This window comes from Alosa pseudoharengus, unplaced genomic scaffold (assembly GCF_046254945.1).
Source record: "Alosa pseudoharengus isolate Yale_2024_CS ecotype anadromous, Long Island Sound unplaced genomic scaffold, YU_APseudo_1.1 YU_APseudo_1.1_scf_5, whole genome shotgun sequence".
Lineage (NCBI taxonomy): Eukaryota > Metazoa > Chordata > Actinopteri > Clupeiformes > Clupeidae > Alosa > Alosa pseudoharengus.
Genome location: NW_027468837.1, coordinates 25,915,343 through 25,929,338, shown reverse-complemented (window position 1 = coordinate 25,929,338; position 13,996 = coordinate 25,915,343). Strand labels below are relative to the sequence as shown.

General features: G+C 45.6%; 1 protein-coding gene across 1 annotated transcript; it reads right to left on the bottom strand.

Moving 5' to 3' along the window:
- Positions 1 to 459: 459 nt before the first annotated feature.
- Positions 460 to 4,181, bottom strand: LOC143104750 (E3 ubiquitin-protein ligase DTX3L-like). Its single transcript, XM_076269029.1, has 4 exons — positions 4,126 to 4,181; positions 1,496 to 2,048; positions 1,123 to 1,340; positions 460 to 871 (listed from the first exon to the last, which is right to left on the bottom strand). Exons 2-4 carry the CDS (start codon positions 2,006 to 2,008, stop codon positions 802 to 804), a joined length of 801 nt encoding a protein of 266 aa, XP_076125144.1. The 5' UTR covers positions 2,009 to 2,048; positions 4,126 to 4,181; the 3' UTR covers positions 460 to 801.
- Between the last annotated feature and the right edge of the window lie 9,815 nt (positions 4,182 to 13,996).

The window sequence follows — 13,996 nt, the reverse complement described above, 5'->3', positions numbered from 1 at the left end:
TCAGTAGAATAAAATTCTGGCATTTCCTGCTAGTTCCCTACATTGCTATGATCACACACAATGCAAACAACCCAATATTAAAGGTGCAGTCAGGGATTTTATGTGATTTCCAGCCCACAACATTTTTTTTTCACATTCAGAAATAATCTCCTCACGACCGCTATAGCTACCCATTGATTAGGCTACACTGTAAAAAAGAAAGCACTCTCTGTAAGCAGCCCAGGCTCCAAAAACTGGAATCAGTGGAGGCAGCTTGTGTCCCCCAAAGAAAAACGAAACCCTGTGTGGAATATCTCTGGGAATACTGAAGGTAGGGGTGAGCTACCTCTCTGCTGTGTTGTGCTTGGTCCTTGGTTAAAAAATAATGTTTTTAGCACAAAGGCGTTGAAATAAATTCAAACATAAACACAAACAAATGCGACTTCCTGCAAAATCACTGACTGTCCCTTTAGATAGATAGATAGATAGATAGATATATACTTTATTGATCCCCAAGGGGAAATTCAAGGTCCCAGTAGCTTAAGACACCACACACAACATACACTACAACATAAACAGGATGATAAAATAACAAATCCAGAGTCTAAAAAGAACTAAGACTAAAAAGAACAGTATAAGATACTAAAGATACTAAAACAAGGATCCACATGAATTTACTAAGGATGTATTGAGGCGCCTTTAATCAAATATGTACAGTAAGTCATCTTAAAAAACAGATTGGTTAGAGGACTAAATACTTGGATACTGTCACAGACATCCACCCTTGTTGTCTGCATCTAAGCTGTTATTATGGCAGCTTCTTCACTCAATGCCTTTGGCTTTGAGTTCATCTCGCACTCTCTTCAAGTAGTCATCATCCGGGTAGCCAAACCTGGCAAAGGAAGCAAAAGTTACAATAATGACAAACTCTTAAGTTACATTTTCAGACACAACATAAAATGAAATAAATTATTATTCCACTCTCTTCATATATGATCTATAGACATTTGAAACTCAGGTAACCACATTTGTGTTAGCTAGCAAATGTACCATGTTTGGAAAATCCTGCAATATATCTCTCATGTATTTGGTTTTAATACTTAACAACCTTTGTAAAGGACATGTACTTTATTAGCCACATACCTTTGTGCTCCTCCATGGGTGCTGGTTTTATGATGGACGTCATTCCAGGTCACACAGTCCTCCATGCCACTGGTGCGTGAGGTGCCCACTGTAAATATCAACCTCTGGTCAAAGGCCTTCTTCAGGAGTGCCAGTACCTCCCTCCCTTCCTTGTTGTCTGGCAAGTAAGCTGTTCTCCGTGCACCTTGGAATGGCCGCCCTGGCTTAGGATGTTTGCTCTACCAAAAATAATTGAGAGAAAATAGCATTTCTGTATAATTGCATATTATTATATTATTGAACCTCTACTGCAGAATATTAACCTACTACTTTTCTGGTATGCTACCTTGTTATTGTTCAAATCACACACACACACACACACACACACCCTTACCGACTGAATGCCACTGGGAATGTGATAGTTAATGACTATGCTGCCACATTGTTTAAACCCAGGAAGGCATGTATTCTGTGTATAGTGTGTCATCATTCCATCTGGCTGGTCTCCCACAATCTTTCCAAACACCTTCTTACACACCGGGCAGCTAGCAGCCATGCTTTCCACTGACAGTCTTAGGCAGTCCTTACAGAAAGCATGGCCACACGGCAGCCTCTCTTTATCTGTAAACTCATCCATACAGATAGGGCAGGTCTCGTCCTCTGAGGGTCCACTTCCATCTTTGCCGCCAGATAGTCCTTTGTGATTACCATTTGGTCCTTCTCTTGAACTTGCCTCCATCTGTTCTTGTCCTTCATATCCATTTGCTGCCTTCCTCCAAAATCCTTCTTTCAATATCCATCCATGTCCTCTGTATGGCCCAGCACTGGTTCCATATGTCCCTTTCCCTGCTGCACCACCCTCAAGTCCCCTATTCACTTTCCATGCAGCTCCTCGTTGCTCTCCCATAGTGTTCTCATAAGCTACCTCCCCCACTGTGGTGACGAAGCTAGAGAAAATGAAAAAAGTATGAAATGTGTGTGTCATCTTCTCTGTTTACATCTTATTTCTGACAAAGAAAAGAACCGTAAACATACCACAAATCCGGAACAATTACTATTTTAAATGTGTTTAATACTGCATAAAATGCTTCAATTTTGCATTTTTTGACACTTTTGTACCGTCTCCTTCTAGTTCCAACTGAAGCTGCATCATGCATTCATGTTCATCCATGTAAAAGAAAACAACAATAGTCTCTGATGAAACACATCAACATTTATAAAACAGTTATCCGGTCAAACTTTTTTTTTTTTTTATTAATTTCTGATTGGACGAGAGGCATTCCATGAGTCATCAATAGTGGCGATTTGACAGAACATCCCCATTCAAATATTTTTACCGCTAGTAATCACTCTGCATATTGCATTGAACTATCCAATGTCACAAGACCACAATTCTTACAATTCTGGCATGCATTGCAGTCTATCACAAACAACCAGTTGATTGGTTTAAATTATTTATGGATCAATCCAACAATGTTTGCACCCTGTTTAAAAAAGCCAGGATTGTTTTATTGTTGCTTTTTTTCATATCCAGTGCATATCCAGAACATCCATAGGCCTCAAAAATATGTATTGTGTTTCTGGAAAATAACACATAAGCTATCTAAGTTAAGATCCAAGATGTGAACTGAGTTGGTTCGAACAAGTGTTCCTGGTCATTTGGTCATTCAGGACATTTTCAGTGGTATTCCAATTGCCATGATAACTTATTCAGGTAGGTCAATTCACTATTTTACCTGAATTAAGAGGCTAAGTGAGATTGAAATATAAAACATTTTCCTTTTTGCTCTTTTTTTATTTTTCTTAAGGCTAAAATGACGAAGCATAAGCCTACATTGGCAGTTATTGTAGACAAGATTCTGGATGGACCTCGTTAGAAATTTTGCAGGGGACCTTGACCTCGGCTATGATGGAATTGGAAAGCAGGATGTAGTCAAACCAAAAGACGTCAAAGAATGCAGACTGCTACAAACACTTGATCTTAACACCAATTAAATTCCGTCGCCTACCACCTGTCCGCTATTGGCCGATGGATTGACCTTGTTTTTTTTCTTCATATGCACAGACACAAAAACATCGCGTGAATGCCTTGACTGGGTTCAGGGTCCGTGTACTTTTGCGTTCATTCATTATTTTATTTAAGTGAAATAAAATGTTAGAAAAGGTGGCCGGTTTTTTGTTTTGTTTTGTTTTTTGTAACGCCTTTATATTTTCATAATATAGGCCTAGGCCCAGTTATAAATGTTTAGAATGTTTTGCAATTAACGTACTCGACTCGACCAACCCGGTTTTCTGCAACAACAATGGTTCCTTTTGGCCGCCAGGTAGCAGTCCTTTCGACCAAAGGTTGGACCAGGGGTTAATAGGCTTGTTCAGACACAGAATTCCATTCTAGCTTAGGCCTACCTCTGCCATTGCTGACGAAACGTCAAGTTCCAACTGCGCATCAGATAGGCTCCTCGCCTGAGTTGGTGAACATCACAAAATACGGATTCACGCATTCACGTCCTACGCCGATGTCTGTGAGGTGCTGTGAAATTTCGAGGAGCTGGAAATTTCGGCACGCGTCGCATTTCTTCCCAACACATCACAGATTATGTCTGTAGGCTATGCCTCAAGAGATGCCATATTATTTCGGATGGGCACATATACCACCACCCCATCAAAGAATTAGCGAAAACCTGATTTGTATTTCCAGTTGACTGACCCTACTGTCCAAACGCTGTTGACATTTCCTTTCTTTATTGCATTAAGGCTATTTCACATAATTCATTCATTCAGTCAACATTGTCTTTTTAATCCATGAAATTAGGTCAAAATACGACATAATTTTCATTTAGTAAGTGGGAATTTCAAAAAGTCATATAGACCACTTTTTTTTGTTTTCTATTTCACTACCCGAGATAGAATAGCCCTAATGAATGAACGCAAAAATGCACGAACCATTTAGCAAGGACAGCAACTCTTATTTAAAAATGAATAAGTAGATAAGTTCAACCTAAAAAGTAAGCAAGACCCTCTTACCCAAAAACCGTTCCTTACGCACTTTGGAAACAGGTAACAGCCTACGCGACGCTCTTTCCTATGGGACTGCATGTAGTCCTAACGTGTCTGGCTGGCTATTTCTGGAATGAAACGAAATCGAAAGCAAATGCGTTTTGGTAATCAGCAAACACAGCACAAGTTATTTCTGTTATTCCATTATATTAGGCTACCATTAACACTACATCATTTAGTGAGATATGCCTAGCCTGCACTTTTATTATCCATAATGGCTCCGAACCTTTTCAGCTATATTTTCTCCTGATACCGCTCAGACATAACACAATTACATTTATTATACAAATTAATGTTACTTCAACATGGAATGCATTTCCTTTTATTTGAATATTTTCAAAATATGACCGCCGCTCAGTCCTGTACATCCGTTCCGCGGAAATAAATCACACTTCAATTTGTCTCCATATTTTACTCCATCCCCACTCTTGAAACTTTTGTGTATGCTTGTTTGGCATGCCTGAGTGTGTGTGTGCGGCTGCACAGAAAGTAACCTACTGGTGCTGAAAAGGTGAATAGATTGTAGATTAGCCAAAGAAGATGTAGCATTGTTATAAAACCTTTAAAATCTCTAAACGATCACAAGTAGGGCAGTTCATCACAGTTCATCCATTGCAACTGGATTGATGAAAGGTCACTTACACCTGTAGGCTACATTGTATTTGGGAAAAGCAAAAGGTATCAGCATAATTTTATTTATTTATTTATTTATTTATAAATAAACAAAAACATCTCTGTCAGTTCCATGCCATTTTCAACAGCTATCAAAAACAAAGGTCATTTTTGGATGGATGGATTTTTTGCGAATGTTTCTACATAAGATTTTAGTCATCTTTAGTTCATTTAATACTTTATTGTCAATGCACAAATTAAGTAACAGTAGTCTGAAACGAAATGCTGTTTTACATCTAACCAGTGGTGCAAATAACTGACATGTCCAAATGGGCCTTGATGAAATACGTCGCTAGACGGTTCATACACATTTTAACGGGCCAAAGTTGAAGAGCTGTTGTCCGTTATTGTTCGTGCAAATATAGGCTGATTCATGTTCCCTTGCATTGTGTAACTGCGGTCAATGGCTAGTCTGGCTTTCACCAGACCAAGCTCAATCTTTTAAGAAATCAAAAAATAAATAGCGGGCAGATCGAACACTAGTCCATAGGCACCCGATATTGTTTAATTTTCCGATTGAGATATCCACTCTCTGGCTATTCTAAATGCAAAAATGCATCAGGGAGTTACAGGGTTGCCAACTCTCACGCATCTGGCGTGACACCAGGGATGGATTACTGCACGGGCCTACTGGGCCCAGGCCCAGGGGCCCAAGGGGTCAGGGGGCCCTGAAGCCCAAGCCTTTGCATGGAATCATTGCCTCAATATCAACAAATCAGGATGTAGGCTATGAATCTGATTGAATTTAGTATTGGCCATCCCCAAAATGCACCAGAATACAGGAAATCACATCAAACAAATTAAAAAAAAATCTGGGGGAGGACCCCCAAACCCCCCCTCCCACATATACAACAATTAGTGGGGGGCCCTTAATACATCTGGGCCCAGGGGCCCGAAAGTTCATAATCCGCCCATGCGACACTCACGATTTCAGCACCAATCTCACGCTCTCACGCACACTCAAGAAATGTCACGCCAAATCCATTCTTTTTTTTTGCAATCCGTTCATTTTTTGTTGATGACTAGACTAGACCACAGCATTGTTTCTAAATGACAGGATACGAGTTTAAGGCATACATATGTCTAGACCAACAGCAGGTAGTTCTAATATCAGCCTACAACGTTCTCAGCGCAGTTTTCTCTGATTGTTGATTCGCTGACTGTTTAATCCGGTCCGCGACACCTTCACGGAACACGCTGCTATTTAGACATGAGGCAGACCGACATAAAGTGTGGCCGCCCATTCTTCTCTAGGAACTACTCGCGAAGTAGCCTCACAGACATCACATGAAATAACTTTTTCTCATCTTTTATAAGGTATAGCGGCTATTTGCTGCGATAAACGGTTCGCGAGAAAATTAACTTTCAAGAAATAATCATATTAGGGCGGCTACTATAGCTCTGCGCTCATTTCAATTCATATAGGAGGAATATTTCACAAACTTTTCGTTCCACACATGACAAACCGTAAACCAGAATAAACAGCAGACCTTACCGAACACAAAGGTGTAATGCAATCCCCTGTACAATAAGCCGTTCCAGAGTAATCCGGTTTTGAAATGGTAGCAAATTTCTATATGGTCTCCAATTTTGGGCTTTAAGTGTCTTAAAACTGAGCTGTGCTTAAATACCTACATATGTGTAAATATTAAAATCAGAGGATATACAGCTCATGGCTAAGAGTCGATGTAGCCATAATGATTTGTTTTCACAAAATGCTAAGCATGTATTTAAGTGTCTTAAAAAAGTGTGCTTATATTGGTCAATGCATAATTTCATAACAGGCCAAATAGAAAATAAATGTTAAATGTTAAATATAGCCTAGACATAATATTAAATCAGATGATGTAGGATAGTATAGAGTTAGATAAAGTTGGATGGCTCCAGAACTCACACCAGTGGATTGGGTCTTAAAGGAGCCACACCACTTTTATGAATCTAGTCTGTTGACCTTTAGATTTGTTATACTGGGCATGAAGGGCAGGCCAATTATGAGTTCTGTCCAACATTGATGGTAGGTTTAGAAAAAAAGTCAGCACATTTTAATCATATTGCAATAATACCAATAACCGTGATCATTTTGGTCATGATTTTTCATCAAATGTTCATACTGTATCTCTAGTGGCTGGTAGACTTTGGAATCCACCAGCCACAATGGTAGGTGGAAAAAAATATTTTAGGCTATTTCCATCCCTGATACATATGTACACTCATACACACATTCATAAGTCTCAATCTGTCCATTTCTTTCCACAAAACTTGCCAGAAGTCATCATTTTTCATTTTTTTCTACTAAGCTACTACCATTTTCAGCTGGGCAGGGGGACCCTTTTCATGTCTGTGCATGCCCAGGGGCCCAGTGGCTCATAATCCTTCCATGCCACGGGGTTAAAACACTGGTCTTGTTTTCAAGTGCAATCAATAATTTAATTGTACATTTTGAAGAAACTTTTCCATTCTATTAGGTTTAAAAAAAAAAAAACACATAGTACATAGCAAAAAAGTCAGGAGACAGACATTTTTAAAATTAGGTTTAGGGAAAAATTTAACGCACACGCACTATGACTTCACAAAATCTCACTCCAGCCAAACACCCAAAGTTGGCAACCCTGGAGTTATGACAAAACTGTAACTAACAAACTAGATCCTAATAGAAAGCTGTTAGCTTCCCTAAGCTACAGGTAGGCTTATAAGGTAGGCCTATTTACAACATAAATTGTCAATAGGCTATGATGGCGACACATCAAGCGGACTTAAACTGCCATATCGTGGCGCAAAGCTGTAATAGAATTCACGCAGCTCCATGAGTCAAGGAAAGCGCGAATGAAGTAGCCACTTCTAAATGGGACCCACTACACAGTAGCTAGCTTAAGGTGTGTTGCTAAAGCAGCCATAATGAAATGAAGGTGTCATTGTTTGGATACTTCACACACACGTGCTTTTTAATTTCACAGACTACAACTACCAAGCTGGAATCAAAGCACATCGATTCCCCTCTCACACTAGCCTGGGTGTTCCCATGCTGCCTTGCGCGCAATTTGATTCACGCTGCTAAGGCAGCCTGAAGACCATGGAGCAAATTTTCGCCTGAGATAGGGAACGATCACAGAACAAGGGGGAAAGCAAGACGATGATGAGCTATGCACAAACGCATTTGATAGACATCCGTGGCACCCAATAAACGGATCTGGGCATTTTTTACCAGAAAATTACGAGAAAATTAACGTTTGGTTCCCAGACCACGTCTCATTGAGAAGTGGTGGCGCTAGCCAGGCTATCTTCCATTGCACAGAATGATTTTTGTAGCACGTGCAACAAATGACAGTCGAAATATATAATTACAGTGCTGCTATCAATTTGCTTGGTATAACCGCATTTATAATTTTCTACAAATGCAATCAATCAAATTGGCCTCCATCACTCAACCAACTCTAACGGTAACATTAGGTCCTTATTGATATTATAAGATTAACGTACCTGCAGTAAAAACCAAGCATGTCCGATAAACATCCTCAGATTTATTTCGGCTTCAAGAAGAAATGGGGATTACATTTCATTTGAACATTGTCCTATCCTTATTAGACGTTCTCTGCGGTAAACAGGAAGCGTCCATTGTTTTTCCAACCCACTTTTAACTTCCAACAAAATTACGTCTCACTGCAACGATGCGCCATCTAGTGGACAAACGACTACTTATCGCCAATACTGGAAATGCAGCCATGATGATGATGATGAATATTTATTTTGGCTTTCTTTTAATCCTACTGAATTTGTAATTATGTATCGGCCGTTCTAATACCGATAGTATGTGGGTGCCTGTGTGTGTGTGCATGTGTATATGTGTGCACCGCCATCTACAGGCCAATGAGTGTACAGTCACTAAATGTACACATAACCTAATTTTTTTAGGACCCCCCCATGGATGAAATTCTATGAAACGTGGCATACCCCCAGAGAATGCCAGGTCAATCATACACATAAAATTTGGTGCAGTTCTGAACATCTTAACTGAAGATAGGGGCGATTAAAGCAGAATAATATTGCATTTTCATTTTTTACCGGGGGGGGGGTGCAAATCACAAATGAGTGATTATGGGCCAGGTTGATGTGGGTCCTTGAGACCAACATACCATACCATAAAAGATTCTTCATCCTCAGTGCCACGGTTCAGGTAGTTAGCCCAGCACGGGGAGGGAGTGGCCCCCGGGGACGAAACAAAATTTTCCCGTAATAGTGGGGCTACATACCCACCAAATTTCATGTGCCCCGGTGGTTCGGTGTCCCGGGTATGGTTGACCAAAAATTCAGGAAGTAGATGACTGAAAAAAAAAAAAAAAAAAAACTTTGACAATCCCTATATGACCGCTTCGCTAGCGGCGGTCATAATAATCCATCAACAGAAAACTACCATCCACAGAGGCAGTGGCGCAAAAAGTGGTTCTCTTTCAAGCATTCATTCGGTATCTCACTATGGGACACGCCCCCTCGCGAGTTCCCCAGAAGCCATTATTTCATTACGCCAGCCACCATTGGCTGGACGACTGACGTATGCGACGTGGAGGAGGTACTTCCTCCTCCTTTATATTCTACGGCGCAACGTCATTGCTTCAGTCTAAAACCTCTTCTCGCCCCCAGAGGCTTGATCTCTCGTATACAGGTGCTGTGGCTTGGTGGCTTAACTGTTCATTGAGCGAGGTAACGACTCGGTCCCCGAACGCTACCTTAACGCCGCTTCATCTTCGAAGAGCACTGGTTTGGACTTGGCTAGTCTGTCACCAAACAGTAGCACGCTAGCCTGTCTCCAAACAGTAGCCCGCTAGCCTGTCTCCAAACAGTAGCCTCCAAACCCCAAAGCTAGTCTGTCTCCATACAGTAGCTCCAAAGCTAGTCTGTCACCAAACAGTAGCAACCGCTAGTCTGTCCTCAAACAGTAGCGAAACATGTCGACGCCAGTGCCCCCCCTCCCCGCGAGGAAGTGCGAAGCCCCGGCTAGGATGTGTTTGTGTGGGAACAAGATTTCGGCCGCTGACACCCACCAGGTGTGTGCCGCGTATCTGGGGCTGCAACACGCCCAGACCGCGTTAACATCCCCGGAAGTGTGTGAACACTGCGCCCGACTTTCCCTCCGGTCTCGCCGACGTAGGCTAGCACGTCTAGCTAGTCTCACCGACGACGACCCCATGCTAGGAGCGGATGACCTCCCTCCCCTTGAGTCAGCAACCCTTTCCCAGGAGCCTGCCGGCGCTGGAGAACTGGGCGCTAGCTGGGGCGACCAGCTCGTCGCTCTATCGCCTATATCCGACACCGAAGACAGCCCAATGGGGATGCTAGGTGCGACTGGCGAAGCTGAACTCATCTCAGAGGATGACTCCGTCGACCTACTATCCCTGGGGGATGAGGATGGCGACGACTTATTCCTCCCAGCCACTCAGGCTGCTCGCCCGAGCGGCGTGAGAAGTGATAGCACCGCCACTGGGGCTGATGAAGCCGCAAGCGGGGGCCTTCACGACGTCTGCAAGAGAGCAGCTGCAAAGCTCGGCGTTCCCTGGCCGGAGGCCCAGAAGGAGACAGTGTCCTCTCGTTACGAGGGAAAGAGGCTCCCGAAGGCTAAAAGCTCCACCAGACAACTGCTGCCCGTCTTCCCCGAGTGCCTCGAGGAAGCCACACGCTCATGGAGCAGCCCATTCTCAGCGAAAAACCCGGCTCAAGGGCTCGCGGCGCTGGAATGGCCAGACATGGAAAGCAGTGGATTCTCCCATCTGCCTCCTGTCGAACCGCTCGTGGCCGCCCATCTCCACCCCACCCAGAAGTCTGCGATGACCCCCTTGGGACCCGCATTCCCCTCCAAAGCCGACAATTTACAGTCCGCCGTGACTGTAAATAGCTACAAAGCAGTGGCGTCGGCGGTGAGAGCTCTCAACGCCTCATCTCTGCTCATGGCCTACCAAGCCGAGCTGGAGGAAGACTTCTCGTCCGCCCCCAACCAGCCAGCTGTGTGGGACGAAATGTGTGTGGTCACAGACCTCTGCCTACGGCTACACAGGTGTGCGGTGCAAACGGCGGGACGGGCTATGGCCCTCATGGTCTCCCAAGAGAGAGCTCGCTGGCTCAACCTCTCCAGCCTCTCCCACAAGGAGAAGACCCAGCTGCTAGATGTGCCCGTGGACCCCAAAGGCCTCTTTGGACCAGCCGTGGCCACTATGCAAAAGCGGTGTGAGGAAAAGAAACGGGACGGTGAAGCGCTGCAGCTGTGCCTCCCCAGAAAGGCACAAGCCCCCGCTACCAAACGTCAGCTCCCGACCCAGACTGCCACTCAGAGCCTTGGTAAGACCCCCGAGCTCAAAGGTGCCTGGGTTAAAAAGCCCTTTAACCCTAACGCGACACAGGGAGGTCAGCAAAACCCCCCACCCGCGCAGGGAGCGAGGAAGAAGAAGCGCACCTAGTACGCGCCTTGCAGGCGAGGGGGGGCGAGTCCAGCCAGACGCTCCCCCCTCCTCGACTCACCGGCCCCGTTCCTGGGCCTGTTCAAAGAGGCATGTTCACTGCCCCCCAAGAGGCGTGCAGAGGCCACAGAGGCGCTTGCAGTTCACAGCCCACTGAAGCGGAGAAGAGACCTGGAGTGCCAGTTCGAGCCCCAACAGAGTCTCACAAGCATACACCAGTGCCCCCCTTCAAAAATAAATGTTTCGGTGAGCAGCCAGGCCGAGGGCCGAGGGCGTATCCGTCAAAAGAATGCAAAAAATTGTCAAATGAACAAAAAAGCTCTCACAAAAAGTCACGAGCCATGTTCAGTGGCAATGGCGTGCAATCACTCCCTAATAACGCCACCAGGCGGAGCCAAAGCTCCACCGGGGGCGATGGGCAACATAAGCACGCTAGCGTTGCAGCCCACGCCAGCTAGGTCGCGCCAGTTAGCGCCACTAGATGGCGTCATTTCGCCACTGACCGAGCGCATCCAGTACTGGCGGATGCACGTGAAGTCAGACTGGATAATAAAGATTATAGCGGCTACCGCCTACAGTTCGCTACACCCCCACCCCCGTTCAATGGGATTGTACAATCCCACGCTACAGGGGAATCTGCCCGTGTTCTACGGGGGGAAATAATTTCCCTGTTAAACAAACAAGCGATCAGAGTAGTCCCCATCGAGCAAAGCAGTCACGGTTTTTACTCGGGGTATTTTCTGGTCCCAAAGAAAGGGGGGGGCTTGCGCCCGATATTGGACCTGCGTGCACTGAACAGATACCTAAGAAAGTACAGGTTCAGGATGCTAACCAACGACGCATTAATGCGCTTCGTGCGCCCGGGCGATTGGTTCACCTCAGGGGATCTGACCGATGCGTTCCTACACGTCCCGATCTATCCCCCCCACAGAAAGTTCCTCAGGTTTGCCTTTCGAGGTGTGACCTACGAGTGGCTTGCCCTCTCATTTGGCCTTGCGCTCAGCCCCAGAGTCTTCGTCAAGGTCACCGAAGCGGCTATCGCGCCGCTCCGGGAAAAGGGTTTACGTCTGGCTACTTTTATCGACGACTGGCTGGTGGCCGCGCACTCATACCAGGAAGCGCAGCAGCACACGGCTCTCCTAACGGAGCACCTGTTGTTACTAGGCTTCAGAATAAACTGGGAGAAAAGCGTGCTACGCCCATGTCAGATCACCATGATGGCGGTTTGGCTCGCACTCCTGCTCTGCCCATCCTGAGAGGGCATCATGTCTTGGTCAGAACAGACTACACCACTGTGGTGGCTTATGTCAACAAGCAGGGGGGACTGAGGTCTCGTCATATGCACACGTTGGCACACAGACTGATCTTATGGAGCAGCACACAGCTCCTGTCGTTGAAAGCCACACACGGTGTATTGAATTTGGGTGCAGATTTATTATCCAGGGGCAACCCCCGCTACGGAGACTGGAAACTCCACAGCGATGTGGTGGCTCAAATCTGGTTGCGAACGGGTCGAGCGAAAGTGGACTTATTCGCCTCAGAGGAGAATGCGCAATGTCCGATGTTTTTCTCCCTGCGCGATCAGAAAGCCCCGTTAGGGATAGATGCTTTGGCACACCAGTGGCCAGACGTCCTGCTCTATGCCTTCCCTCCGTTGGAACTGATCACTCCAACGCTCGCCAGGGTGCGGGTACAGAGCCTCTCACTCATTCTCGTAGCCCCGCGCTGGCCAGGGAAACCCTGGCTAGCAGAAATAATCCCGTTACTCCACTCCCCACCGTGGCCGCTGCCCCCCCCGCAGGGACCTGCTGTCCCAAGCGAACGGGGAAATATTTCACCTTCATCCAGAGCGCCTGGCCCTCTGGGTTTGGCCTGTGAAAGGCTGAATCTGACAGCTGCAGGACTGCCTGGTGACTGGTGCATTAAAACAGGGACGATAGCCTTCCAGTGCTCTGTGGACGTTATCCTTACGTTTCTGCAAGACTTACTGGATAAAAACAAGTCCTTCTCCACTGTAAAAGTTTACCTGGCTGCCATCTCGGCCTGCGATGTAGGTTTTGGGGACAAAACAGCGGGCCAGCACCCTCTCATACGTCAATTTATGAAAAGGGGTCGACGCCTCCGCCCGGTTTCTAAACCACTGGCCCCTTCATGGGATCTGCCGATGGTTTTGGATGTTCTGTCTCGCCCTCCCTTCGAGCCATTACAACAGTTGGATCTTAAAGTGCTCTCACTCAAGACGGCTTTGTTGGTGGCTTTGGCTACGGCTAAACGCGTAAGCGATATTCATGCCCTATCTGTGAATACAGCCTGTATGCAATTTTTCCCGGGTGACTCGAGGGTTGTATTAAAATCCAACCCAGCGTTCATTCCGAAGGTTTTCAACCCGTCACTGTCGTGTCGGCCGATTGAACTATTTGCGTTTAACCCACCGCCTTTCGCCTCCCCGGAGCAGGTGCGGCTGAATGCGCTCTGTCCGGTCAGGGCGTTGCGTGCGTAGGCTACGTGGACAAAACAGCGGAGTTAAGGAAAACGGAACAGCTGTTTGTGTCTTGTGCAAAGTCACATCTGGGTAGACCGCTCACTAAGCAGCGTCTATCACAATGGATTGTGGCGGCTATTGCCCTGGCCTATACGACTAAGGGGTTACAACCCCCAGTCGGTTTACGAGCCCATTCCACTCGAGGAATGTCAACATCATGGGCTTTATTTCAGGGCTTCCC